This window comes from Pipistrellus kuhlii, unplaced genomic scaffold, assembly GCF_014108245.1.
Source record: "Pipistrellus kuhlii isolate mPipKuh1 unplaced genomic scaffold, mPipKuh1.p scaffold_m20_p_18, whole genome shotgun sequence".
NCBI lineage: Eukaryota > Metazoa > Chordata > Mammalia > Chiroptera > Vespertilionidae > Pipistrellus > Pipistrellus kuhlii.
Window position 1 is genome coordinate 26,602,988 of NW_023425493.1, and position 26,587 is coordinate 26,629,574.

Here is a 26,587-nt window from a genome sequence, read left to right on the forward strand (position 1 = left end):
GGATAGAGCGCTAGAAACGTTGATGAGAAAGAAACATCGACCAGCTGCCTCTTGCACACCCCCTACCGGGGATGTGCCCGCAACCAAGGTACATGCCCTTGACCAGAATCGAACCTGGGACCTTTCAGTCCGCAGACCGACGCTCTATCCACTGAGCCAAACGGTCCCGGCTGAATTTTTTTTCTTATTCCTTTGCCTGTGAACCTGAATTGCCTATCAGACTCAGCTATTACATTGTGCCTAGCATGCATGCTACTAAATGTTTCTGAATAGAATTCAATAAAAATGGAAAACAGAAAAGTGGAGAAAAGGATAAGATGAACTCTACTCCTGGAAGGCTGGGATGAAAGGAATACACGAAGTGACTGAAAGTGGAAGAGGTGTGGCACCTTCGCAGGGAAAGAGACTATCTGCTTTCTCCCTTCCATCCTGTATTCAGCAAGTTAAGAAAGAGGTGAGGTGAGGTCAGTACTTGCGAGAGAGGAAATAACTGGCTTTGGCTGGGAGATTTTTATCAAAAGCAATGTAGCAGGTGCTTTGAGAGTCAGACAATGATGTTGATATTGCTCCCATCCTTCACTGTCCAAGGCAGGCAGAAAAGAGGGACTCTTTTCAGCTACAAAATGCTCATCCCTTCTCAGAGCGTGCCAACTGTGAAGAAAGATTGTGATAAAGCCTCAGAGAGAAGGGCAACTCTGGATGGTGATGGTAACTTAGGATGGTGAACTTTTTGTGGGGACTGAGAGAGAGGGAAGGAGAGGAAGGGAGAGGGCTTACTAAGAGAAGCTTCCTAGTAGTGGGAGTGGGGGTGGTTTTGTTTTTTGAGGTTTTTGTTAGTGGCAGCAGGAACCCTAAGTGGACTTAATCTAGGCCTGGGGGAGCTCAATGAACACGTCCCCTTCGTAGCCCACTTCCCTTTCCTTCATAGGGGCAGCTGTGACTGAGGACAGGACCCGCAGTAACTGAGGATCTAGTCCGTCAGCAAGTAGGAGGGGAATTCCACCCCCTGCAGCTCCCTCCCCGCTCTGGAGGAGGGCCGGAGGCGGGGTAAGCTTGGTGGGAAACGCTGCAATTTCCTTTTTAACTTTCACAGGAGTAGTGCAGCATCCAGAATGGATGTCCTCTTTGTAGCCATCCTTGCTGTGCCACTTATCCTGGGTAAGTTCACTTCTCTCCCTGAGCTTTCAGGCCAGGTCTTCTACTGTAAATGGAATGGGAGGAGGCGGGGTGGGGGGTGGGGGGGAGAGGAGCAGTTGAGAGATGCAATTCAATGGGGAGTGATAAACACTCTCTCATCTGCGCTACAGTCCAGTGTTGGGGGTGGCGGGGGATCCGGAAACACAGCCAGGAAAGGGGGAGGAAAGCAGAGTCCTGTCAAAGAAGAGACGGATGATGAGGATGAAGCCCCAGAACCGTGGAGGTCCTCACAAGCGTGAACTCGGCTCTCCATCACTACAGAACTGAACAAGATGAGAGGGACTAATGAGAGTGAAGGAGAGCCGTGGACTCCGAAGGTGGGGAAGTTTGAAACTAGTGAGGGGAGCCAGTCTGTCTTCTTCCCCAGGATGTTGGAGGGGGGGGGGGGGGCTTGTAAAGAAATAGAAATGGGGGTGACCTTTAGGGGAGTGAAGAACTGGGTGCCTTCAGGGACAGGGTCTGAAAAGGAGCTTGGCTCCTTCCCTCCTTTGTTCCCAGTCTGGCCAGGTGCTCTGATTGTTTCCTTTTCCTCCAGATTCTTGTGTCATTGCTTGTGGTTCAGGACTCCAAGGGGCTTAGGGAAGTGTTTTAGCAGGAGGCCTAGAAGTTCTTGATCCAATCATGTTAAAGCTACATGTTTTCAGTCTGGGGAAGGAAGAAAAATGAATGCAGATGGGTCGTTTACTCCAGCTGACTCATTTTAAGAAAACGGATGTTAAACGGCTTGTTCAAAGTTATCCTGACAGCAATGGAACTAAAATAAAAATCCAAAGCCTAACGGTATGTGTGTTCATTATTTGTGAGAGACACCGATAAGAGGATAACTCTCAGACACACAGGACGGCCGGGAGCATACTGCATTGTAGATTTGGAGTTCTTCATTTCTTGTCTCTCTCTCTCTCTCTGCTTCCTGCCTTTTTTGTAGGCTTAGTTTTTGTTTTTGTTTTACAATATGTGAAGGGATCTGTTTTCTGTTGTGGGATTTCCTGGATTGAAAGGGCACAGAGGAATAAGCCTCATCCTGATATGAAGCCCAGAAGACTGAGAAGGGTTGAGAGGTGCAGAGTCAGGGAGATAGTCTTACCCTTGGAGGTGAGGTCAAAAGGATAGAGCTGAGATAAACTTCAAGTGTCTTTCTGTTGCTAAAAAGTCCCAGATACCCCTTGACCATAGTCCTTGTCCCCTTAGGACAAATGTATGAGGATGATGAAGAAGTACTGGAAGAGGATTATTATTATCAAGTGTTCTATAATTACACAGTCACCCCCAATTATGGTGAGTATTTAGAAGGCTCTGACCCTTAGCTGGATGGAGAGAGAGGTTTGGGGGAGACTTAGTTCTGAGACTTTGTCTTTCCCCTTGCAAAAGAGCAACTGGGTCAGAGAAACGTTGCTATGAGCAGACTACCAAAGCTCATGATGTTATTTCTCAAGATAGCAATTTTCAATTCTTTGGAACGGGTTGAACAATTTGAAATGTTTCTAATTTGTAAATTATTTTAGATGTAGATTGAAAATATAAATGCTCTTGTGGCTCAATTGGTTAGAGCATTGACCCATCCACTGAAAGGTGGTGGGTTTGTTTTCTGATCAGGATACATGCCCGAGTTATGGGTTTGATCATCAATTGGGATGCATACAGGAGACAACCAATGAATGTTTCTCTCTCACATCAATGTTTCTCTCTCACTCTAAAAAAAAAAAAAAAGAAAAGAAAAGAAAAGAAAGGAAGAAAAAAGAAAATATAAACATATTCACAGACATTTCTCACATTAAAGTTTACTAGAATTCTAGAATTAGATTATACCAGTAAATTTTACAACTTGAACAAGTTGAAGTGTTCAGAGCAATTTCTTCCCCTTTTCATTTATAGAGGTACTACTGCCTTTTTCTTTTGTTACTACTTATTGTTTTCTCCTCCCCAGATTATTTTGGTGCAAATTTCACTGTTGATTATTCCATGTTTGAGTCAGAGGACAGACTGGTGAGTGACATCTAAGAGGATCAGGATAGGAAACAGTTAAAAAGAAACTGAACAATGTTGAAATGAAAATTATTAACAGAAATGAAAATGAGTTAGGTGAAGTAAAACTGGGTAGTGGATACAAAACAGAGATGTTGTCATAGCTGGGGAAGAGAAGCCAGAACCCAGTAGGTTAAGTCACGTACGAGGGAGGAGTAGCCCTTGAGTGCAGGGAATTGGTGAATGGGATGGGTACACAATCCATGCAAATGCATGGTAAGGAGGGTCCCCGAGCTTACGTCTTGGAGGGTGAGCAGGATGGGGCTGGGGACAGGAGAGGTGAAGGAGAGGTGAACTCGATGAGAATATTGGATGGAAGTGATGATAACGCTTAGTTTCCTAATCCTACTGAGGATAGAACAGGTTGGATAAGGAGGTAACGGAAGCAGAAGAAACAACCATTATTCGTGAAACAGAACATGTAGACCATCAGAAGCCTGTAACAGTGAAATCAGTGACAGTGAAGCCAGTGACAATGGAATCATTGACAATGGAATCAGTGACAATGGAAACAGTGACAATGGAATCAGTGACAATGGAAACAGTGACAATGGAATCAGTGACAATGGAATCAGTGACAATGGAACCGGTGACAATGGAACCGGTGAGTTAAGTGGGGATAAGATGGGAGGGACATGAGACATCCCTTACCTTGGAGAGATCCCGGGGCTGGTAACATGGAACAGAGGTAGGAATGGAATACCAGGCTTTGATGGATGGGGAAAACAAATGACTAGTATTGCAATGCAGGTGTTCATCTCAGCTTCGCCATCATTTCTTTCACTGAGATTTAATACTAACTCTGGCTGAGACAGGTTTGGCTCAATGGATAGAGCATCAGCTTGGGGACTGAAGGGTCCCAGGTTTGATTCCGGTCAAGGGCATGTACTACCTTGGTTTCGGGCATATCCCCAGTAGGGGGTATGCAAGAGGCAGCTGATCGATGACTCTCTCTCATTGATGTTTCTAACTCTCTATCTCTCTCCCTTCCTCTCTGTACAAAATCAATAAAAAAATATATTAAAAAAAATACTAACTCTGTACACTGAGTGGCCAGATTATTATGATCTCTAATATATATATTCGAGGCCCCGTGTATGAATTCGTGCATGAGTGGGGTCTGGTCAGCCTGGCCAGGGGGAGGGGACATGGGCGGTTGGCCGGCCTGCCTGTTGGTCGAACTCCTGGTCGAGGGGATAATTTGCATATTAGCCTTTTATTATATAGGATCTACACTGAGTGGCCAGATTATTATGTGTTCAGAGATCATAATAATCTGGCCACTCAGTGTATACAGAACCCTGGGAATATTTGGTGCAGTTAAATTTCAGTTGGACGTGTAATGTATGTAACCTATGTTTATGTAACCCATGCCTAAAGCAGCTAAGGATGCTGCCAACGATAAAAAATAAATCTATGATGTCGTTATTGTCCTCAAAGTATTTTGATGCCCAATTTGACACTTAAGAAATATTTAGAACAAAATGAAAACATTTATAACAATGTTAAGTTACATACAAGTTTGAGAGCATGTGACATAGACAAGTGCTTTAGGCAGTGGAAGGAGAGAGAGATCAGGACAGGAGTTGAAGACTTTTAGAAGGTGATTATGCTGAGACACTTTGAAGAATAGGTGAGCTTTTGGTTGGTGGTATATTATAAAAGGATGAAAGCAATTAGGAAGAACAGAAGAGCTGCATTAATTATGGGGATAGAACAAGCATGACATGTTTTGTAGAGGAGCTATGATTGAATGAGAAAGTATATGGAAAGGAGCAGTAGGAAATTAAGAAAAAATAAAATTTATAAGACTCTTAATATTTGTTTAGTAATTTCACAAATGGGAACAATGGACAAAATACTAGAAAATATGAAGTGTCAGGCTTTATTTATTTTTTTAAATATATTTTATTGATTTTTCACAGAAAGGAAGGGAGAGGGAGAAAGAGCCAGAAACATCAAAGAGAGAGAAACATCAACCAGCTGCCTCCTGCACACCCCCTATTGGGGATGTGCCTGCAACCAATGTACATGCCCTTGACCGGAATTGAACCTGGGACCTTTCAGTCCGCAGACTGACACTCTATCCACTGAGCCAAACCAGTTTCGGCAGGCTTTATTTTTTTAAAATAAAAGAAGTTTGAACTCACAAGAAATAGGGAGCCTAGTAAGTTCTTCAGGGTAATAAAGACACAATAAAAAAAACTATTTGTCTTGTTGTACACAGGATGCAATGGAGTGAAAAGAGATTCACGAGATTTCTATCATTCCCAAAACAATCCATTAAAGTCTTGGATTAGGGAAGGCAGTGGCATTTTGAATGGAGAAGAGAAAAATAAATATTTTGAAGAAAAAATCTTGTTTCAGTGATAATTTCATATGAGCACCAAATGACTGGAGAGTTAAAATAACATATTTTAAACATGGATAACCAGGGAAATGGTTAACCAAAATGAGAAGTGGGAGACCAGAGGGTTTTAGAAGTGGTTATAAATGTGGTATTGGCCAAGCTGAACTCATGTTGTCAGCCCTATCGAGGCTGTCATGAAGGTAGAGGAATTAAAAGGAAAAAAAGGTTGAGGAATTAGGCCAGGACTGCAGTTCTAAGTGCAAAATCACAGTTACAAAAGCAGAAAGCTCAGTACACACAGGAGACCAAAAGGCCAATGCCTGTGCCTGTAGAAGGGGAAAGAGAAAGGCAGATAGCTAATAGAGTCTAGAAGAGAAGTTTAATATAATCAATGAAAAGCTACCAAGAGGCCAAGGAGAAGGAGATTATTCATAACCCCCCAAAAAGCAGTTTTAAGTGAGTGGTTGGAGCAAAAGCTAGATTTTGTGGAATCCGAGAGGGAGTACATTGTAAGGAAGAGCATAGACCAACCATTTGTGACAATTGGCAGTGAAATAAAGAGAAGCAGCAGGATCAAAGTACAGCCTGAATACAGTTGAACACAGATGGGAGGAATGGAAAGTTCTGATTGATGACAAGGACAGATAAACCTTTTCAAGTATATAACAGGCTTCCTTTAGATTATAAACTCCTTGAGTAGGAGCCATGGCTTAACCACATTTATCTCCTTCCTATAGCATGTAGCACAGGGACCAGCACATAAATAAAAATGCATGTGGAATTGAGTAGAACCGCCCTGGTATGGTCAGGAATGGGTGAGAGGCACAGAGGAAAGAATTCTTTACGGTGCTGGGGAAGAAGGTATGCTCAGAGGAAAGGAAGACAAAAGTTGGTAGGAAGAGATCACGCTATCTTTCCAGATGGTGAGGGAGTAGTAGGAAGGAGGATACTGACTCACTATGGCGTGATATCTCTCTTTTAGTGGAGTCCAGATATGAACCATGCTGTCTCCAGTCTGCAAAGTCCTGTTTCCCTTCTCCTGTCCTGGACCCTCCTTCACGAGTGGATGTATTTCATGTAGAAGGTGAGAGGGCAGCCACTGGCCTTGATGAAGTCTGTGAAGCAGTTTTTATCACTATCTCTGGCTAGTGTTTCCAGCCTGGTCCATTTTCAAATGCATAAAAGCAGAGGGATTACATTTAGAAAAACCTTAGATGTCGAGGCCAAGACTTTTGTAATAAGATTAATTACTTTTTTTGAACTGGGAGGATTTCAGGGCCTCCTAGAGCAGAAGCAGGTGGAATGGAGAAGAAACCTCTCTTGGTTCCCAGTCTGTTCCCAGTCTGCCTTGAGTTATTAAAGGTGGTTCCAGCGCGATGGTAGTTTAAGAGCCAGAGGGCAAAATGGGAGGGGCCCCATAAGCCGGTAGCGTCAAGAGGCAAAGTTCAGAGGCAGAAGAGATGGCAGTTCCCTAATGTAGGGCAGAGGTGGTGGAGGAAAGGAGGAGGAAATAGAAACCTGTATTATAAGGGAGGGATTTCAGTTGGGATTCTAAATAGCTATGGGCATGAAGAGATTTAGCAGAAGGAATGGGTGAAAAGGGAAGGTGACACATCTTCCAGGAGGTGTCATGGAGAAATACAGCTCACAACATGAAATCTGGGGAGTTTTCATAGAGGTGGGGGCATGGAGGGGTTTCCTGAGTCCCCTGGACCTGGTTGTTATTGTTTTCCTTTTTTTTTTTTTTTTTTTTTTGTCTTTTTAGGATGAAAATGCTGTTATGACTCTTTGGAAGGGAATTTGGGAAGAGAAAATTGGAAAATAAAATAAATACATGAAATAATCTGGTTACTCTCTACTCCTTCATGAGGGTCTGTTCTAAAGCCACAATACTAAAGAAAGCACCAGGATTTGGGGGTGGGTAGTGTAGACTGAGTGAGTTAGGTGGCCCCGCAGGTGTGGCTCAGTGGTTGAGCATGGACCCATGAACCAAGAGGTCAGAGTTGGATTCCTGGTCAGGGCACATGCCAGGGTTGTGGGCTCCATCTCCAGTTGGGGATATGCAGGAGGCAGCTGGTCAATGATTCTCTCTCATCATTGATGTTTCTATATCTCTCCTTTTCTCCATTCCTCTCTGAAAACATAGTTTTGTTTTTTTAAAATATATTTTATTGATTTTGTACAGTGAGGAAGGGAGAGAGATAGTTAGAAACATCGATGAGAGTCATCAATCAGCTGCCTCTTGCACACCCCCTACTGGGGATATGCCCGAAACCAAGGTACATGCCCTTGACTGGAATTGAACCTGGGACCCTTCAGTCCCCTAGCCGACGCTTGAGCCAAACCGGTTTCAGCTGAAAACAGTTTTTAAAAAAAGATATTAAAGGGCATTCGGTGACAATAGTATTAGGACTGAATAAACCTGAAGTTTTGGGAAGAATGGAGAAAAGCACCCTCAGACAACAGGCTTATTCACAGACTATGATTCTCTCTGATTCTATTGCTTTATTTGATTATAGATGGTATTAAAACTGTGTTTGGGGATAGTTGAAATAAGTTCTAGAACCCTTGTTTTCTTTTTATAAATAAGCTCAAATCAAACATATGTAAAATATAAGGAACTACTTAGAATAGATAAAATTTCACACCCTCCTCCATTCCTCCCACCCCCCCAACAATGTGCCTTTTCCAATTAGTAATTAGGGCAGGCAGGGACATTACTTTTTTTCCCCCCTCTCTATTCTCGGGACCCTAATCAAGACTGGGCTGCCCCCTTGCGGCCTCTCCTATGTTACAGCTTCCATCTGCTTACAGCCCCTGAGTCCCTATCCCCTTCTCTCTCCACTGTACCGGCTCCCTACTGCGAGGGGCAGCGAACCCCGGACCTGTCACCTTCCCTCCTTCAAAGCCTTTCGAATTTCTCCAGGGAACAAATGAAGAAACTGAAGTTAGACGAACCCATAACCTAGAAGATCAGGGACCTCCCCCCACCACGTTCCAGCGCTAGGAATCACAGAATTCGGGGCGCAGAGCCGGCGGGGCCCGGGTAGGGGAGCCAGGAAAAATCGGATTCGGCTTTGACCTCTAGAGTCGTGGCGGGCAGGCATCCGTGCTAGTAACGTGCACGACAGGTTATGTAAGGGAGGAGCCGCCCCAGCGGGAGCCCGAGAGGGAACGCGGTGTTCTCGGCGGCAGTCCCCACCCTCCTCACCCAGCAGGGCAAGAGGCACCCGACTTGTAGGAGAAACAGGCTGCGGAACAAGAGGGCTGGGCAGCCGGAAGGGGGAGAGGCCACACGGCGGCACGCATCCATTAAAACACACATTGTGGATGCCCGTCGCTGTTGTCTCCACGTGCTTCCCTCGTGAGCGGAGGCGCTCAGGGAGGGGGCCGACGGGTCGGATCCCGAGGAGGAGCCGCGAGTCCTATATCTCTAGCCGTGCGATCCGGGCCACCCCACCATTCAGCACGCTCCAGCCACGCGTTTCCGGCGCACCACCATCCTATGTAAGGCCACGGCTTCCGCCCTCTCCCGCCCCTCCCTCCTTTTCCACTCTTTTTTCCATCCTCCTCCCGGGCTCATCACCGGGTCCTCTCCCCGAGCCGCATGTAGGGGCGGAGCGCGGAATGCCGCCCTCCCAGCCAATCGTCACCAGGCTGCCTCCCTATTGGCTGAGCCCCTGCAGGCTGTAGCCAATGGGATAAGAGTGTCAGTAACAGTGGTCACGTGCCCCCGGCTCGCAGGCCAATGAGGGGGCGAGGTCTGTGTACGCAGGGGGGAAGGCACGTGCGGAACTGCACGTGTCTGGGAGGGGCGAGGGGCGGGGCCCCAGGGAGGGAGGCGGAGGTGGGTAGCTGCGACCCGGAGTGAGTGGAGGAGCCGGAGGCAGCCGGGGCTGAGCCGACCGACACAGGTGAGGGGACCCGGAGGCCGGGGGGCAGTCTGTGGTCTGCGCGGGGGGATCAGCCAGAGAGAGAGCAGGTTTTAGGGAACCTCTTGGTATTGGGAGGGATCGTATCACGTGGCAGAGGGACCCGAGAGGGTCCTGAGTAGGAGACCTGATGGGAAAGATTGGGGAGAAGAGGCAGGTGGGGGAGGGGGGAGGGATGTCTCCGTGGGAGGGGTTCCTGCAGAGGCACTAGGTGGGTTCCGGTGCCGGAGATTGAACGCTCGCGGGTGGCGTGACTTCAGATTGAGAGGCTGGCTGCGGAATCGGGCTCGGAACCGATCGGGCGGACAATGGGCCGGACTGGGGAAGGTGTTCAGTCAGGTATTGACTCTTGAAATGAGGGGAGGAAATACAGAAGTCTGTCCGGCCAGGCGCTGCTCGCCCGAGGCCAGAGAGGCAGGCTGGCAGGCAGTTCGGGTTCTTCTTAATGGAGGCTGGGGAGATGGCTTTTACTATTGTCCCTGAGACAGACAGGCAATGTTGGCCAGGGAGAGGAGAGAGATGATTATCCCGTACAGTACGCCCCCGTCTCCCAGTCCATTTCCTGATTCTCGGATTCTGGTTTCAAACTCCTTTGCTTTTGCTCTTCAGTTGCAGGTCCGATCTTCTTGGGGTACTCCGGGACCTGCTCTCCAGCCCCTGCTTCCGAACCTATGGATTCTCCATCTAGCGTTTCTTCCTATTCCTCCTCCTCTCCCCCTTCCTCTTTTTCCACCTCCCCAGTGAACAGTGACTTTGGCTTCCCCTCGGATAGTGAGGGGGAGAAGAAGGGGGCCCCAGGCCCCAGGCCGGACACTGCTGGGCAGAGCGGGGGTTCTGGGCCCAGCCCCGGTCCTATCCGCTGCAGGCGACGACCCAAGGTTTCCAGGAACCAACATACAGCATCTCACTCGGAACAGCGGGACTTGGCTTCTCCTATGGCAGGGTCTGGGGTCAAAAGATCAAGAAGAGATCGTGATTTGAAGACCAGTCCAAACATCCATGGTACAACCACAGAGGGAGACCTGCTCTTTGCTCAGAAGGTAAGAGAAAGCTGGGGAAACAAGATACTACTGGGGTGTCTTAGCCCCCTGCTGCTGGTAAGGACCCTGTGAGGATAGTGTTGGCGCCCAGGTTTGGAGGTGGAAGAAGAATCAGTACTGGTGTCAGCAATGCATGGCCTTCTCACAGCCTCTGTCCCGTTTTTCTACAGTGTAAAGAGCTCCAGGGATTCATACGTCCTCTCACAGACCTACTGAATGGGCTGAAGATGGGTCGCTTTGAAAGAGGTTAGTTGCATTCATCTGAGCTAGATCACATCTCCCGTTTTTTCCTCTCTCCTCTCTCTCTTCTAAAATATGTTTTAAATGTGTGTTTCTTGTAAGTCTTTGTTTGGGTCTTGATTATTTCTATTTTTCGGTGACTTAATTTCTTTGGGTGAATCCATTTTAACTCCCTTCTGTCCTCCTTTTCTTTACCTGACTAAATTCTTGAATTCCAATCCTTGATCTCTTTCTCACTCCCTTAACCCAGGATTGAGCAGTTTCCAGCAGAGTGTGGCAATGGACAGGATCCAGCGTATCATAGGTGTTTTGCAGAAGCCACAGATGGGGTGAGTTCTTCTGGTTCTTTCCTCGGTACATCATTAAAAAAGGAGATATGTTCAGCCCTGTCATGTTGCTTCTTTCACACTTAATTATGTGTTTTTGTTTGTAATTTTTTTTTCACAGGGAGCGGTATCTGAGAACGCTGCTACAGGTCGAAGGCATGTTAAAGACTTGGTTTCCTCACATAGCTGCCCAGAAGTCATCATTGCGTAGTAGCAGGCACCAGCTGACCAAGGTAAGAATTTATAAACCTGAGGAAGAGGTGGGAAGATAACCAGGGAAATGAAGTGTACAATTAGAAATGGCTCCCTCTTCAGTTTCTTTCCGGGTCTTTTTATCTTTCCACAAGTTCCCTTTCAGGGAAGGGGAAAATGAAACCTCCTTTATTGTCTTGATTCCTAGATGTGATTTTTGTTCTGTCACTGCAAAGAACTCCATGAAGTTTAATTCTAACCCGCAGATGGCAGCTTATCTGCCTTTTGCATAGATGTACAAGGCTTTTTACCTGGCCAAAAGATTCAGGCAGGAAGGTGTCTCGCTCCCTGAACCCAAAACCTTTCTCTCTGCAAATCTTTTTCCTCTGCTGCCCCTAAAATGCTTTCCTTCTCCTTTTTATTCCTACCCAAGTATGGTCATACCAGACCCTCTGGAAGCATGGGTTTAATGGACTGGTCATGAGTACTCACTGGGAGAGAGGAGGGCAGCCCTGGAGCACTCACGGGGCGTTGTTACAATAGATAGAGCATTAGACCTAGTGTGGAAGTGGGCCTTCAAATAATAGGGTATTTAGGGGCACTCGAATGATAGGGAGGAGAAAGTTTCCTATAGATAGTAAACCTTGTTTTCAATCAACCACAGTTATCACTGTGAGAATAATCAATTTTAAAATAAGCCACCGGATAGCTCAGTTGGTTAGTGCATTGTCCCAATATGCCAAAGTTGCAAGTTTGATCCCTGGTCAGGGCACATAAGAATCAACCAATGAATGCATAAATAAGTGGAGCAACAAATTGATGTTTCTCTCTCTTTCTCATTCCCTTCCTTTCTCTAAAATCAACTAAATTTTAAAAACTATTAAAAACAGCTGGGAGGAAAGCAATGAAATCTTACCATTTCCAACAGTATGGAGGGCCCTAAAGGGTATTATATGCTAAGTGAAATAAATAATTCAGAGCAAGACAAATAATATAGGATTTCACTTATATGTGTAATCTAAAGAATGAAATTAACAAACAAAACAGAAACAGGCTTATAGAGACAGAGAACAAACCAATGGTTGCCGGAGGGTAAAGGGCTGGAGAACTGGATGAAAAGGTGAAGGGATTAAGAAGTACACATGGGTAGTTATGAAATAGTCTAGGATATGTAAAGTACAGCATAGGGAATATAGCCAATAGTATTGCAATAACTGTAACTATGTAACGTAATACACCTAAAACTAATACAAAATAGAGTTGAAAGTAAACTGGAATTTAGAAATAAAATTTTAAAAGTAAGCAGGAAGATCTTGCTTGCATATTAATTTTTACTTCTTAAGGCACTCAACATAGGACATTAGAATTTAAAATACAGAAATGGGAAATGATGATTCCAATGAAAAGAAATTAAAAAATGAATTATAAGTAATAAGAACCCATAGAACTTTTATTTTGTATATGTCTGAAAATTCAGTGCCTGATACAGTGTGTGGGCCTTCAAGTATTTGTTGAATAAATGAAAATATAATTTGGTTACTAAAACTTTTACTTAATTATGATCTGGCAGGAAATTATCTGTTGCACAAAACAAGGTACGTTTGCTTTGCAAACACTTCCTAAGGAAAGCAAAGGTTTAAGTACCAGGTAGAGTTCATCTGAAAGTTTTCTCATAATCTCTTTTTCCCCCCCTCCCCTTCCCTAGCATTTTCTAAGCCACCACGGTTATCCAGCTGCTTCCTCTCCTGCACCTTCCTTGGAAAAGATGGAACAGACACAGCTAGGACACCTAGCATTAAAACCAAAGCAGCCTTGGCACCTCGCTCAGTGGCCAGCTATGAACCTCACTTGGATCCACACCACTCCAATTTGCAACCCCCCTCTCAGTGCTCCAAGTACTGTCTCCTTTAGCCACGGCCCTTTAGGCACCGGAACCAGCATCGGTGTCATCTTTTTCCTTCAGCACGGAGAGCAGTCTTTTACCCACTCTGCCCCAACCAGTCCAGCTCCACCTGCTACCGCATCTCCTGCAATCCCCGGCTATCCTAAGAAACTATCTGGAGAGAGACCTCGTTGCCAAAGTTTGCCAGTGACTCTGCAGTCAGACTGGAGCTGTCCCCTGTCCCCTCGTGATCTTCCCACCATGGCCAGAGAAAAGACTGTGGGACACCTAGAACAGATGAGAAGCCACCCTCCAGTTGTTTCTGATGTTCATCCTCTCAACCCCTAATCCAAGACTTGAAACTGTAGTTTCTAATGTGTGTGTGTGTGTGTTACTTTTAATGTGTGTGTTTGTGTTGAGGGAAGAGAAATCCTTTCTGATTAAAGACATTTTATACCTAAACAGTTTGCTGATTGAGGGGAGGGGGAGAATGAAACCTTCTGTTTCAAATACCAATATTGATCCTCAATGCTGCAGAAAAGAACAAAGGGGATAGGCAGGTTTGTGAAGTTGAGCTCCACCAAGTGGGACGTTTGGACAATGCAAGTCCTGTGGGAAAGGAAGAGGGTCTCCGCTGCTGGCTTCCTGGGGAACGGCCTGGAGACGGTTACAGGGCTCAGGGTTGGCTTTTTTTTCTTTCATTCAGGCTCAAAGAATAGTACCTTTCCCTTTGTGTCTTTCCCTCTTGTAATCATCCAGCTGGCCCAGATTAGCAGGTTCTTCTGCTTTGCAATAGCTCTTTGCCTTGATGGGAGCTGTTGATTCTTGTGGATAAATGATATGTAATCTGCTGCCAGAGGCAGGACATAGAACCAGAACAGGCACTGTGATTGCCAGTTTTGAAGAGGAGTGCCCTAGAGTTGTTAGAATGGGGAATCCCCTGAGACACTGGGCCTCATCTATATATATAAAAGCCTAAGCAACCATCACAACCAAATAAACAAACAGGTGTGGGTGTGACCAGGTGGGCAGGGGAGACAGTTGGGGGCAACCAGGCAGGCAGGCAGTTGAGGTGATTAGGCCAGTGAGGTGGGGGGGAGATTGGGAGTGACCAGGTCAGCAGGGGGGCCAGTTAGAGGCAATCAGGCAGGCAATCTGGTGAGCAATTAGGAGCCAGTCCAGGATTGGAGAGGGTGCAGGCTGGGCTAAGGGGGACTGCGCTCCCCCCCCCCCCCACAAATTTTTTGTACTGGGCCTCTAGTTTTTAATAAGCTGCAGCTGCTAAATGTAAAGGGGTGGGCAAAAGTAGGTTTACAATTGTAAGTATGGGAGTTTATTATTATTAATTCTATTAGTTATTATAAACAAGTATCAATCTACTCTTGCCCACCTCTGTATGTTGGAGTAAGGAAGGCTACCTCCCCAGTGTTATCAGGTGGCAAAAATGAAGTCCGTGATGTTGCCTATGTATCTACTCCTCTGTATAGTGCTCTTCCTGATTTGTTTCACTTTCCACCAAAACCATATCCTCTCCCATCTAAGTCTTGACAGTATATTGACTGCACCGCCATCTTAGTTATTGTTTATTGGCTACTAGGTATGTTCCTCACAGCTAGTTATATATCTTTCCCCTACATGTGTCTCAAGTCCTTTTCTCAGTGAATAATCGTTTTCTTTTATTTCAGAGAACATGACCTTTCTAAAGCAAATTTCTCCATTTGTGCTTTTGGTTACCTTTCACTTTTGGAACGTTTGCTGTATCACTTATTCTAATCTTTTTCTCTTGTAACTTCAATTTGTTATTGAATTATTTATTTTTTATCCTGCAAGGTTTTGGTGTTTTTTTTGTTTGTTTGTTTGTTTTTTAATGTTTTTCTTTGATTTTAGAGAGAGAGAGAAACATCAGTGAGAGAGATACATCAATCAGCTGCCTCCCAGATGCCCCCTACCCCCACTGGGGATTGACTTGTGACTCCTTGGTACATGGGACAATGCTCAGTCCACTGTGCCACACTGGCCAGACTCTCTTATAAGCTTGATCAGGTTGCCCCTTCTTGAAAAACTCTCTCGAGCCTGATTGTCTTGTGTTTCCCCCTCCCCCATACTTTTTTTAAAATTATTTTTTAAATATTTTACAGAGAGGAAGGGATAGAGAGCCAGAGACATCGGTGAGAGAGAAATATCCATCAGCTGCTTCCTATAGACTCCCCACTGGGGATGTGCCCACAACCAAGGTACATGCCCTTGACCGAAATCAGACCTGGGACCCCCGAGTCAGCAGGCCGACGCTCCATCCACCAAACCAAAACGATTAGGGCTTCCCCATACATCTTTTTTCTTTTCTTTTTTAGCATATTTTTTACAGAGAGGACGAGAGAGGGATAGAGTGTTAGAAACATCGATGAGAGAGAATCATCCATCCGCTGCCTCTTGCACTCTCCCTGCTGGGGATGTGCCCGCAACCAAGGTACATGTCCTTGACCGGAATCAAACCTGGGACCTTTCAGTCTGCAGGCTGACGCTCTATCCAGTGGGCCAAACCGGTTTTGGCCCCCATACATCTTGACAGAGTAGTCTAATCGTACTTTCTGACTCCCTCCTACCACTCAGTCCTTAGCCTCTTGTAGGCTAGCTTCCACTAACACTCTGCTGCACCTTCCCAAGTCACTAATGAGCACACAGAACCAGAGTATTACAGTGCAGCTTCCACCCAATCAATAGCTAGATTCAGGGGGCCTTTACAAAGGCTATGTAGTTCATGCTCCCGGTAGCATTTGACACTCTTGATGCTGTCTACTGAAACCCTCCTCCCTCAGATCCCATGACAGCACACTAGCCTGATTCTCCTCTTACCTATCTGGCAACAACTTCTATAACTCTAAATGGCGCCACTTCTGCCAATTCCAGAGTGTGGGTGTTCCCCTAGGCTCACACACTGGCTCTTTATTCTCTCACAACATCCTTTCACTAGTTTCTTCTTTGTGGCTGTAAGTATTGCCTCAATTTTAGAAGACTGCAAAGACTTCATCTTCAGCCTCAATCTTTCGCCTGAGAGATGACATAATGAATGTCTACGTTCCTGCTGGCGAGTTCTATTTACATATTACTAACACTTAAAACTTATTAAACATTTCAGCATTTTATATCCAATTTTATATCCATCTGTATCTGATCAAACCCCTTCGTTTTATAGATAAAAAGAAAAATTCAGGTGCAATTGGTTTATATCGATAGTCTGATGTTTTTTTCTGATGCTCACCAATACAAATATTATATTTTCTTTAAAAATATTCTGTTCTGCCGAAACCGGTTTGGCTCAGTGGATAGAGTGTCAGCCTGTGGACTGAAGGGTCCCAGGTTCGATTCTGGTCAAGGGCATGTATCTTGGTTGCGGGCACATCCCCAGTAGGGGGTGTGCAAGAGGCAGCTGGTTGATGACTCATTCATCTATGTTTCTATCTCTCTGTAAAAACACACACACACACACACACAAAACAAACAAACAATAAAATATATATTAAAAAAAAATAGTCTTCCACCCAGTTCTTTATTTAGTGACGCGGCTGGCAAGATGATGTTACAGGAAACTCTTGATATGTTCATTTTGCTTCTTTTCAGACCTGCTTTTAGGCAGATGAGAGGTGGGACGCTGTTTTTCATCCGGAGAGGGTAGAGTAGAGGAAGGGAGGGAGGAATGGGAGGAGAGAGAAAGAGAGAGAGAGAGAGAAAGAGAGAGAGAGAGAGAGAGACAGAGAGAGAGAGAGAGAGAGAGAGAGAGAGAGAGAGAGAGATAGAGAGGGAGAGAGAGAGAGAGAGAGAGAGAGAAAGAGGAGGAAGGGAGGGAGGGAGGAATTCATGGGTTGCGTACCTAGTAAAGATTTCACCGTTTTAAGGGAAAGGAATCGGGCTGATCTCAGGAGCCTTAGGACCACGACCTCTAAGGAGAAGGCGAGGAACGTGTTTAAGGGGAATTTAAGGCAACGGGTGCTTGGCTTTGCCCGGCCGTAGAGTCGGGCCGGGGGGATCTGGTGTTGACCTCAGGAGAGACCCGCCACCCAGGCGAGAGAGACCGTTGCCATGGTTTCCGCGTAGGTTCCCCGCCCCTCCTTTCGGCCTCGGTTTCTTTGCGCGGCGCCGGATTACGCACTTCCGCTTCCGGTTACGCTCGGCTCGCGTCGGCTGGGTCCCGTGGGCGCGGGGTGAGGAGTCGGTGCTGGGCGTGGGGCCGGAAGGCGGGGGCGGGGAGGCACGTGGGCGCGCGGCGGACCCCTTTCCTGACAAAGACCGGGAGAGGCCCCAACGCAGTCCCACCCCAGCCCCCCGAAGCCGCGTGCGGGCGTGCGGGTGGCGTGTGCGGTGCGGGGTGTCCTCTGGTAACGGGCCACGTAAATCTCCGTGGTGACGCCTAGCTACCATCGCTTTGCTTCCCTGTGCTAGGGTTTGTATTGGCAGAAAGAACGAGGGAGTCTTTAAAAAATTTATATATATAGATATATTATTGATTTTTCACAGAGAATAAGTGAGAGGGATAGGAATATTGATGAGCGAGAAACGTCAGTTAGCTGCCTTATGCACACAACCCCCCCCTGGGGACGTGCCCTCAACCAAGGTACATGCCCTTGACCCAAACCAATCCCGGGAGCCAAACTGGCCAGGGCAGAACGAGGGAGTCTTGATAAGCACTCGCGTTCATTTGTAAACTAGGAGAACTTGCATGTGCCCTCTCTTGCTGCTTTTTTTTTTTTTTTTTTAATATATTTTATTGACTTACAGAAAGGAAGGGAGAGGGATAGAGAGTTAGAAACATCGATGAAAGAGAAACATCGATCAGCTGCCTCTTGCACACCCCCTACTCGGGGGGATGTGCCTGCAACCAAAGTACATGCCCTTGACCGGAATCGAACCTGGGATCTTTCAGTCTGCAGGCTGATGCTCTATTCACCGAGCCAAACCGGTCTCAGCATCCCTGGTATCTATATTTTCTTCCCCTTTTTTTCCATCAGCCTTTAGGTCCCAGAGAGTGAAGGCTTAATTCCAAGGTCATGGCAAGACACTTGAAGTTCATTGCCAGGACTGTGATGGTGCAAGAAGGGAACGTGGAAGGTGCCTACAGGACCCTAAACAGGTAAGTGTTAAAGGACAGAATCATGCCCAGACTGACTCCTGGAAGAAGTGTGGTGGTTGTCCTTTCCCTTCCCATGTCACGCATTGTTCTCAGACCAGTGCCAGCCCAGGTGTTCACAGTCTGAAACTTCCCAGGCCCTCCGAACCGGAATTCTATCCAAGACCTCAAGCACAGCCCAAAGGGAACATCAAGTTATAAAGTTTCCGGGAAGCAGGAAGATAGTACATGATTTATAGAACGCATAGGGAGGGAACGGTATGGGACAAAGCTAATGGAAAAAATGAAGTCAGAGGTGGGATCTTGGAGAAGCAAGCAAGAGATGAAAAGTGTTATCACTTTATTTTAAAAAAAATATATTTTATTGATTTTGTACAGAGAGGAATGGAGAGAAATAGAAAGCTAGAAACATCGATGAGAGAGAGTCATCGATCAGCTGCCTCTTGCACACCCCCTACTGGGGGATATGCCTGCAACCAAGGTACATGCCCTTGACCGGAATCGAACCCAGGTCCCTTCAGTCCCCAAGCCAACGCTTTATCCACTGAGCCAAACCAGTCTCGGCAGAAGTGTTATCACTTTAAATTTTAGGAAGCTGCATTTCTCTTTTTACCGTGAAGTGTTAGATATATATCCCATAATTGCATTTTAGCCTCAAGAAATAGTGATTCTTTATATTATTTTGTTCTTAGAATAATTTTCTAGGCAAAGTGTTGTAAGCATGCAGATCTGAGCTAGCTGGTGCTGGAGTGTCCCAGTCTTCTGTCTGTGAGACATAGTGTTTTCTGATACACTCTTCTCTTTTTAAAAAAAATATATTTTATTGGTTTTTTACAGAGAGGAAGAGAGAGGGATAGAGAGTTAGAAACATCGATGAGAGAGGAACATCGACCAGCTGCCTCCTGCACACACACACACACACACACACACACACACACTCACTGGAGATGTGCTTGCAACTAAGGTATATGCCCTTGACCGGAATCGAACCCGGGACCCTTCAGTCTTCAGGCTGACGCTCTATCCACTGAGCCAAACCGGTTTCGGCTGATACGCTCTTCTTTTTCTCCCCCCTCTCTCCCCTAATATTCTCTCTCTGGCCACCTTTTCTATATATATATCTATTACATCCCAGGCTTCTTATCTCTCAGTTTTCTGATAGTTGGTTGTTTAAAAATAAGTTGCATGTCCTATGGTCTAATTACAACAGTAGATGGGGAGCAAACAAGAGGAGAGGGAGGTGGTTAAAACTTGGCATGTTTTGTAGAAGCGGTCTTACAAAGGAAACAGCCTATGTGTCGGCCTCGTTAGACCTCAGTAAATGTTAATTATATAAACAAGGGCCCTCATGGGATGAGGAGACAGAGAGTGGGGGTTGCTAGGAAGCCCTGCATGATTGGCTGACCCCAAGCGAGGAGAGGCAAGCACACTGGACACATGCCCGGATGACCCCTTTTATTTCTGGTGGGCAAGTTTTTGGGCCTGTTGAGTCCTTCTGCATACACTTCGGTCCTGACGTAGGCTAGCTACATGGACATGTGAGTCTGCCACTTCCAGCCCTCCCCTCCCCGCCCCAGCTCCTTTTACATAATCCCTTGAATTTCACTAAAACTGGCAGCTGATTTCTCCTTCAGCATTAGGTTGGCAGGCGCCTGAACTCAAGGCCGATCTGTTTACACTAAAGCTGTTGGTCTTCTAGTCCTTGACCTACCTCTGGAAGCAGAAACACCTTCAATAACACCGTCTCTTTACTCCATGAGTTCTGCAAAACTCTTCCTGTATCCTTTCTGTTAGAAATAAGTTGAGTAGATGCCTCTATGGTAGGAACTCGGGACCATTTGAAGATAATCTGTACCTTTTTTTCACGGTAACTGAAAAGTGCAGAGTAAGGGAGGGAATCTGCACCTGGAATCTTGGAACTTATTTGGTCTGTGTTCAGGAATTAGTTAGAATAGTCCCGGGAAAACCATTAGCAATCCCCTAATTACATTGTGGGCCACCGAGCTTTTTGTTCTTGTCCCTCCTCCATCCTCATATTCTTCTGTTAGTTTCCTTCATGTCTCACTTTTTGGCCTCACCACTCAGGCATTTACTTGGCAAGATGGCCACTTCGGTTTCAAACCCCTTTTGAAACTCCAGTAGGATACCCGAGTGTGTCTAAACTCTCTTCTCCCTTTCCCATTTTCTTCCACCACCTTTTTATTTTATTATTTATTTATTTATTTATTTATTTATGTATTTATTAAATACATTCTATTGATTTCCTACAGAGAGGAAGGGAGAGAGACAGAGAGCCAGAAATGTCAATGAGAGAGAAACATCGACCAGCTGCCTCCTGCACACCCCCCACCAGGGATGTGCCCGCAACCAGGATCCCTCAGTCCGCAGACCGAAGCTCTACCACTGAGCCAAACCGGCTTCGGCTTCCACCCTCCTTTTAAACTGTCATTCCAATAGGGTTCTCTTCCAAGGTGAAGTCATATCCAGTGGTCCCTGTTCTTCTTATAGTCTATCTTCAAATCCAGTCTTCTTATCCTTTTTATATTACATCTCTAGTTTTTTCTCTCGGGGACTTCTTCCGGTTGTTTTTTTCCCCCTCTCTCTCTAATATACCAGTGCCTAGTCAAAAAAGCGGCCTTCATCAAACGGCAGTAAAAAACGAAGTCATGCCGAAACCGGTTTGGCTCAGTGGTAGAGTGTCCGTCTGCGGACTGAAAGGTCCCAGGTTCCATTCCGGTCAAGGGCATGTACGTTGGTTGCGGGCACATCCCCGGTGGGGGGTGTGCAAGAGGCAGCTGGTCGATGTTTCTCTCTCATCGATTTTTCTAGCTCTCTATATCTCTCCCTTCCTCTCTGTAAAATATCAATAAAATATATTTAAAAAACACACAAAAAAATGAAGTCATGCTTAGGTGTTGCCATCATTCCTTTCCCTCAGTGTGCCATGCCCTGGCTTACATCTCTTTAATTAAGGAGCTAGCCCAGCTCTTTCCTCCTTCCTTCTTTCCTTTGCTCATGAGCACTGCAGCAGCTTGTCTCCTGAACCTCAGTGGTTTTTGCTTGAGAAGTAGAATGCTGTTGTGGAGCACAGCACTAAAGACTGAATTCACTTGTAGGTGTATCCTGTGATCTTTGGGCAGATTAGCCTCTCTGAACTTCCGTTATCTAAAATCTCATGTGCTGTCTTAGCAACAATAATATCATTGAGGCTTTCTGAGTCAACATTTCCAAGAACTGTGTCTATTATAAAGTCAATCCCTTGAGCTGTGGACATTTGTCAGTCACCTAGACCAGTGGTCAGCAAACTCAGTCAACAGAGCCAAATACCAACAGTACAACGATTGAAATTTCTTTTGAGAGCCAATTTAAAAAAATATATATTTTTTTTATTGATTTTTTTACAGAGAGGAAGGGAGAGAGAGAGTTAGAAACATCGATGAGAGAGAGTCATCGATCAGCTGCCTCTTGCACACCCCCTACTGGGGATATGCCCGCAACCAAGGTACATGCCCTTGACCGGAATCGAACCCGTGACCCTTCAGTTCCCAAGCCGACGCTCTACCCATTGAGCCAAACCGGTTTCGCAAGAGCCAATTTTTTTTTTTTTTTTAATTTATTGATTTTTCACAGAGAGGAAGGGAGAGAGATAGCTAGAAACGTCGATGAGAGAGTAACATCGACCAGCTGCCTCTTGCACACCCCCTACCGGGGATGTGCCCACAACCAAGGTACATGGCCTTGACCGGAATCGAACCCGGGACCCTTCAGCCCGCAGACCGACGCTCTACCGCTGAGCCAAACCGGTTTCGGCAAGAGCCAAATTTTTTTAAACTTAAACTTCTTCTGCCGGAACTGGTTTGGCTCAGCGGTAGAGCGTTGGTCTGTGGACTGAAAGGTCCCAGGTTCAATTCCGGTCAAGGGCATGTACTTTGGTTGCGGGCACATCCTCAGTAGAGGGTGTGCAGGAGGCAGCTGGTCAATGTTTCTCTCATCGACGTTTCTAGCTCTCTAGCTCTCTCCCTTCCTCTCTGTAAAAAATCAATAAAATATATTTAAAAATAAATAAATAAATAAACTTAAACTTCTTCTAACACCCCCTTTTAAAAATAGACTCGCCCAGGCTGTGGTATTTTGTGGAAGAGCCACACTCAAGGGGCCAAAGCCACATGTGGCTAGTGAGCCGCAGTTTGTCGACCATGGGCCTACAGGATTCATTTTTGTCATATTTACTGATAAAGGCTTAATCCTTAACCTTAAGAAGCACAGAAGCCCAAACCAGTTTGGCTCAGTGGATAGAGCGTCGGCCTGCAGACTGAAAGGTCCCAGGTTTGATCCTGATCAAAGACATCTACTTTGGTTGTAGGCACATCCCCAGTAGGGGGTGTGCAAGAGGCAACTGGTCGATGTTTCTCTCTCATCGTTTCTAGCTCTCTCTCTCCCTTCCTCTCTGTAAAAAATCAAAAATATATTAAATAAAATAAAAATAAAATAAAATAAAATAAAAATATCCCCAGGTGGCCCTGTCTGGTATGGCTTAGTTGGTTGAGTATTGGCCCATGCACTGAAAGGTCACTGGTTCGATGCCCAGTCAGGGCACATGCCCAGGTGGCAGGTTCAGTTCCCAGTTGGTGTGGGTTATGGGAAGCAACCAGCTGATGTTTCTCTTTCTCTCCCACTCTCCCTTCCTCTCTGTCTCAAGTAAATAAAAACATTTTTAAAAATAAAAGAAAATAACCCCAGGTGATTATAATATGCAGACAAGACTGGGAACCACTGGCTTAAGCTATTGTATACTAGGAGAGATTTTTAACATTTATTGATTGATTTTTAGAGAGAGAGAAACATCGATGTAGGAAAGACACATTGATTGGTTGCCTCCTGCATTCACCCCCACTGGGGCCTGGGATTGAACTTGCAATCCAAATATGATTCTCTACTAGTCTACAAATCATTCTCGATATTAAACAGCAAGAGGCTGGGAAAGGATCCCATAGGTACAGTGGTTCTCATATCCACATTTGTAATTTACCCAAAGCCCAAATCTTTTCAAGCTCCTGTTCAATCAGTTGTTATATTGGGTTTTGTAATAAAACATAGCAGCAGTAAATAGGGTTTCCCACTGGGTAGAGTATCTGGTGGTTTCTCTTATTCTTACTAACTTCTTCATGGGCCCTCCTTCTAATTATAGTAGCCATGTCTCAATTGTGTTTATGACTTCTTACATGTGATGAAAGAGCAGGGAAGGCAGGAATGGAACCATTCAAACAATGCCAGGAATGGAGGGCAACAGCAGCAGGTGCCTCCGGGTCTCCTCAGGATCAACTGATGATGGGTTGAGAGGGAGACACAAATTACAGCTTGAGCTCTCAGGAGCACAGGGTTAGGTAGGTTATAGAATAAAGCCCCATGTCTTCTTGGCTGAGCGCAAACAAAGAGGTGAGTTTGAGTTAGGCATGTTATAAATCCAGCAGGAGAAGCTGCATTGCAAGGAATCCTGGGGGATGGGGTGGAAGAGGAACAGCTTAAGCTCAGTTTTATGGACATTTAGAGATTAATAAAATGTGGTTTCTACTTTTGAGGATTTTCAGTCTAATAAGGGAAATATTTTGTATAAGTAACTAATGGAAGGACAGAATGAAATAGTTGCTAAATAGATCTTCAAAAAAGTAAATGATTGTGTAATTAATTGCTTTTTTATTCCCCTAAATTCCTATTGATAGGGTCTCTATATGTAGGCAGTTAATGCTGTATTGCCATCATTTTACACCCTAATTTTTTGTTTGAGAAGAAGGGAGAGGGATAGAGAGATAGAAACATTGATGAGAGAGAAACATTGAGCGGCTGCCTCCTGCACTCCCCCCACCAGGGATCGAGCCCACAATCCAGGCATGTGCCCTGACCGGGAATCGAACGGTGACCTCTTGGTTCATGGGTCGATGCCCAAACACTGGCCCACACCGGCTGGGCCCTAATTTTTTACAGACATCAGTTGTTTGGTCAGTTGACTTCTGGCCTCTGTAAAATTGAAAAGGAATAAGAGTCCAAGCTTCTGCCGAGACTGGTTTGGCTCAGTGGTAGAGCGTCAGTCTGCGGACTGAGGGGTCCCAGGTTCGATTCCGGTCAAGGGCATGTACATCGGTTGTGGGCACATCCCCGGTGGGGGGTATGCAAGAGGCAGCTGGTCGATGTTTCTCTCTCATCGACGTTTCTAGTTCTCTATCTCTCTCCCTTCCTCCCTGTAAAAAATCAATAAAATATATTAAAAAAAAAAAAAGAGTCCAAGCTTCTAACTTCATTGCCTGCCTTAATACAGAATCCTCTCCATGGATGGGCTCATTGAGGATATCAAGCGACGCCGGTACTATGAGAAGCCTTGCCGCAGACGACAGAGGGAGAGCTATGAAACCTGCCGGAGGATCTACAACATGGAAATGACTCGCAAGATCAACTTTTTGATGCGAAAGAATCGAGCAGATCCATGGCAAGGCTGCTAAGGCCTGTGGATAGTAGGCCCAGTGGGAAAATACCTGTCTGGTTGTATCTCCATCTCTTTTCTTTCTGCAACCCTATTTCTTGCAATAAACTCAATTATATATATATACAAGAAGGCCTGTGTATATTGAAATAATCCTCTAGTCAGCAATGGACCCTCTCTTCTATTAAGTGAAAGAGAAACGGAGTCAAAAAGTAGTCTAGGGATAGAGGGGCTGGTTGGGAGGGGGGATTGGAGAGTTATTGTTCAATGGGTAAAAAGTTTGAATTTGGGAAGTTGAAAAAGTTCTGGAGATGGATGGTGGTTGCATAGTTACATAATCCTGCATACAGGAGAGATTTTGGGGTAGAAAGGGGGATTGAAGCATGTAAGACACCCTGAATTAGAGATGAGGTAATGCATATTGCAGAATGACAAAAAGAACGGATTTTCAGTTAATAGGGCGTGGGGTATCTGATCCTTGGGAAAACTAGCTACTCTGCTTCCTCTCCTGTGTATTCCCTCTTGTTCCCCTGACATCCATGCTGCTGATACAAGGAGAGTTGATGCCAACCCCTTGTAGGAGAACAGTAGAGGGTAGGCAGAAGCTCGCCTCATCTCAACCAAGTGGCAGCTCTCAACATGGTGTTTAAAAAAAAAGTTAACAGCAGATTGCCAAGGCTCTTCCCCACCACCCTTCCTTACACCACTCCATATTGCTAGTGTTCAAACATTGCCCCCTGGTGGTGGTGTAGTGTAGGCTTCAGATTTCTGACCTTAATTTTTTTAAAAAAATATATTTTACTGATTTTTTACAGAGAGGATGAGAGAGAGATAGTTAGAAACATCAATGAGAGAGAATCATTGACCAGCTGCCTCTTGCACACCCCCTACTGGGGATGTGCCCCAAGGTACATGCCCTTGACCGGAATAGAACCTGGGACCCTTCAGTCCAAGGCTGACGCTCCATCCATTGAGCCAAACCGGTTTTGGCTCTGACCTTAATTTTCTTTTCACTATCTATTCTCCCTTTCACAAATACCACACGTATTGATTAAGCAGGCCTGCTAGAAGATATGCTGAAGCCATTGTTCCTTGCCTTTCAAGGCTTGATTACACTGAGTGGCCAGATTATTATGATCTCTGAACGCATAATAACTTAGCCACCAGTTTGTGTGTGTGTGTGTGTGTGTATATGTATATGTATATTAGAAGCCCAGTGCATGAATTCGTGCATGGGTGGGGTCCAGCCAGCCTGGCCAGGGAGAGGGGACATGGGTGGTTGGCTGGCCTGCCTACTGGTTGAGGGGACAATTTGCATATTAGCCTTTTATTATATAGGATATATGTATGACTTGCAAGTATTTTCTCCCATCCTGTGGATTGTCTTTTTACTCTTTTAATAGTGTCCTTTGATGCACAAAAGTTTTTAATTTAGATGAAGTCCAATTTACCTTTTTTTTTTTTAAATACTGCGGAAGTTGAGGGGTGGAATGTTTATTATTTTATTTTTTATTGATTTCAGAGAGGAAGGGAAGGAAGAGAGAGGTAGAAACATTAATGATGAGAGAGAATCATTGATAGGCTATCTCCTGCACACTCCACACTGGGGAATGAGTCTGCAAGCCAGACATATGCCCTAACCAGGAATTGAACGGTGACCTCCTGGTTCATAGGTCAACCACTGAGCCATGACAGCTGAGCTAATTTATCTATTTTTTCTTTTGTTGCTTGTAATTTTGGTGTCATATCCAAGAAATTCTTGCCACATTCAATGTCATGAAGATTTTCTTCTAAAGGTTTTATGGCCCT

The 26,587-nt window shown here is 45.4% G+C and overlaps 3 protein-coding genes across 12 annotated transcripts; all 3 read left to right on the top strand.

The window, feature by feature from the left end:
- Positions 1 to 130: 130 nt before the first annotated feature.
- Positions 131 to 7,412, top strand: CUNH1orf54 (chromosome unknown C1orf54 homolog). 7 transcript variants are annotated; one of them, XM_036441899.2, is made up of 7 exons: positions 131 to 464; positions 929 to 1,158; positions 2,386 to 2,474; positions 3,118 to 3,180; positions 3,578 to 3,763; positions 6,552 to 6,653; positions 7,335 to 7,412. In XM_036441899.2, the coding sequence occupies exons 2-6, from the start codon at positions 1,113 to 1,115 to the stop codon at positions 6,648 to 6,650; spliced, it is 483 nt and encodes a 160-aa protein (XP_036297792.1). In that variant the 5' UTR covers positions 131 to 464; positions 929 to 1,112; the 3' UTR covers positions 6,651 to 6,653; positions 7,335 to 7,412. The 7 variants fall into 7 exon arrangements, with proteins under 7 accessions (XP_036297792.1, XP_036297789.1, XP_045439353.1 ...); XM_036441896.2 differs by having other exon boundaries at positions 141 to 464; positions 3,578 to 3,808; XM_045583397.1 differs by having other exon boundaries at positions 141 to 464; positions 2,386 to 2,472; positions 3,122 to 3,180; positions 3,578 to 3,823.
- Positions 7,413 to 9,372: 1,960 nt separating this feature from the next.
- Positions 9,373 to 13,643, top strand: CIART (circadian associated repressor of transcription). 3 transcript variants are annotated; one of them, XM_036441879.2, is made up of 6 exons: positions 9,373 to 9,483; positions 10,111 to 10,541; positions 10,712 to 10,787; positions 11,032 to 11,110; positions 11,229 to 11,340; positions 13,005 to 13,643. In XM_036441879.2, exons 2-6 carry the CDS (start codon positions 10,173 to 10,175, stop codon positions 13,527 to 13,529), a joined length of 1,161 nt encoding a protein of 386 aa, XP_036297772.1. In that variant the 5' UTR covers positions 9,373 to 9,483; positions 10,111 to 10,172; the 3' UTR covers positions 13,530 to 13,643. The 3 variants fall into 3 exon arrangements, with proteins under 3 accessions (XP_036297772.1, XP_036297774.1, XP_045439346.1); XM_036441881.2 differs by lacking the exon at positions 9,373 to 9,483 and adding an exon at positions 9,525 to 9,547; XM_045583390.1 differs by lacking the exon at positions 9,373 to 9,483 and having other exon boundaries at positions 9,918 to 10,541.
- Positions 13,644 to 17,251: 3,608 nt separating this feature from the next.
- MRPS21 (mitochondrial ribosomal protein S21) lies at positions 17,252 to 24,900 on the top strand. 2 transcript variants are annotated; one of them, XM_036441904.2, is made up of 3 exons: positions 17,252 to 17,380; positions 18,185 to 18,306; positions 24,617 to 24,900. In XM_036441904.2, exons 2-3 carry the CDS (start codon positions 18,224 to 18,226, stop codon positions 24,795 to 24,797), a joined length of 264 nt encoding a protein of 87 aa, XP_036297797.1. In that variant the 5' UTR covers positions 17,252 to 17,380; positions 18,185 to 18,223; the 3' UTR covers positions 24,798 to 24,900. The 2 variants fall into 2 exon arrangements, with proteins under 2 accessions (XP_036297797.1, XP_036297798.1); XM_036441905.2 differs by lacking the exon at positions 17,252 to 17,380 and having other exon boundaries at positions 18,165 to 18,306.
- The last annotated feature ends 1,687 nt before the right edge of the window (positions 24,901 to 26,587 follow it).

What these genes read in the sequence shown, in the direction of transcription:
- CUNH1orf54 (XM_045583395.1), top strand. Translation starts at nt 1,113, where the DNA reads ATGGATGTCCTCTTTGTAGCCATCCTTGCTGTGCCACTTATCCTGG. An exon ending in TGCTGTGCCACTTATCCTGG is followed by an intron (nt 1,159 to 2,385) that starts GTAAGTTCACTT and finishes TTGTCCCCTTAG; the next exon opens with GACAAATGTATGAGGATGAT. An exon ending in CAGTCACCCCCAATTATGGT is followed by an intron (nt 2,475 to 3,117) that starts GAGTATTTAGAA and finishes GTTTTCTCCTCC; the next exon opens with CCAGATTATTTTGGTGCAAA.
- CIART (XM_036441879.2), top strand. Translation starts at nt 10,173, where the DNA reads ATGGATTCTCCATCTAGCGTTTCTTCCTATTCCTCCTCCTCTCCCCCT. An exon ending in ACCTGCTCTTTGCTCAGAAG is followed by an intron (nt 10,542 to 10,711) that starts GTAAGAGAAAGC and finishes GTTTTTCTACAG; the next exon opens with TGTAAAGAGCTCCAGGGATT. An exon ending in TTGCAGAAGCCACAGATGGG is followed by an intron (nt 11,111 to 11,228) that starts GTGAGTTCTTCT and finishes TTTTTTTCACAG; the next exon opens with GGAGCGGTATCTGAGAACGC.
- MRPS21 (XM_036441904.2), top strand. Translation starts at nt 18,224, where the DNA reads ATGGCAAGACACTTGAAGTTCATTGCCAGGACTGTGATGGTGCAAGAA. An exon ending in GCCTACAGGACCCTAAACAG is followed by an intron (nt 18,307 to 24,616) that starts GTAAGTGTTAAA and finishes GCCTTAATACAG; the next exon opens with AATCCTCTCCATGGATGGGC.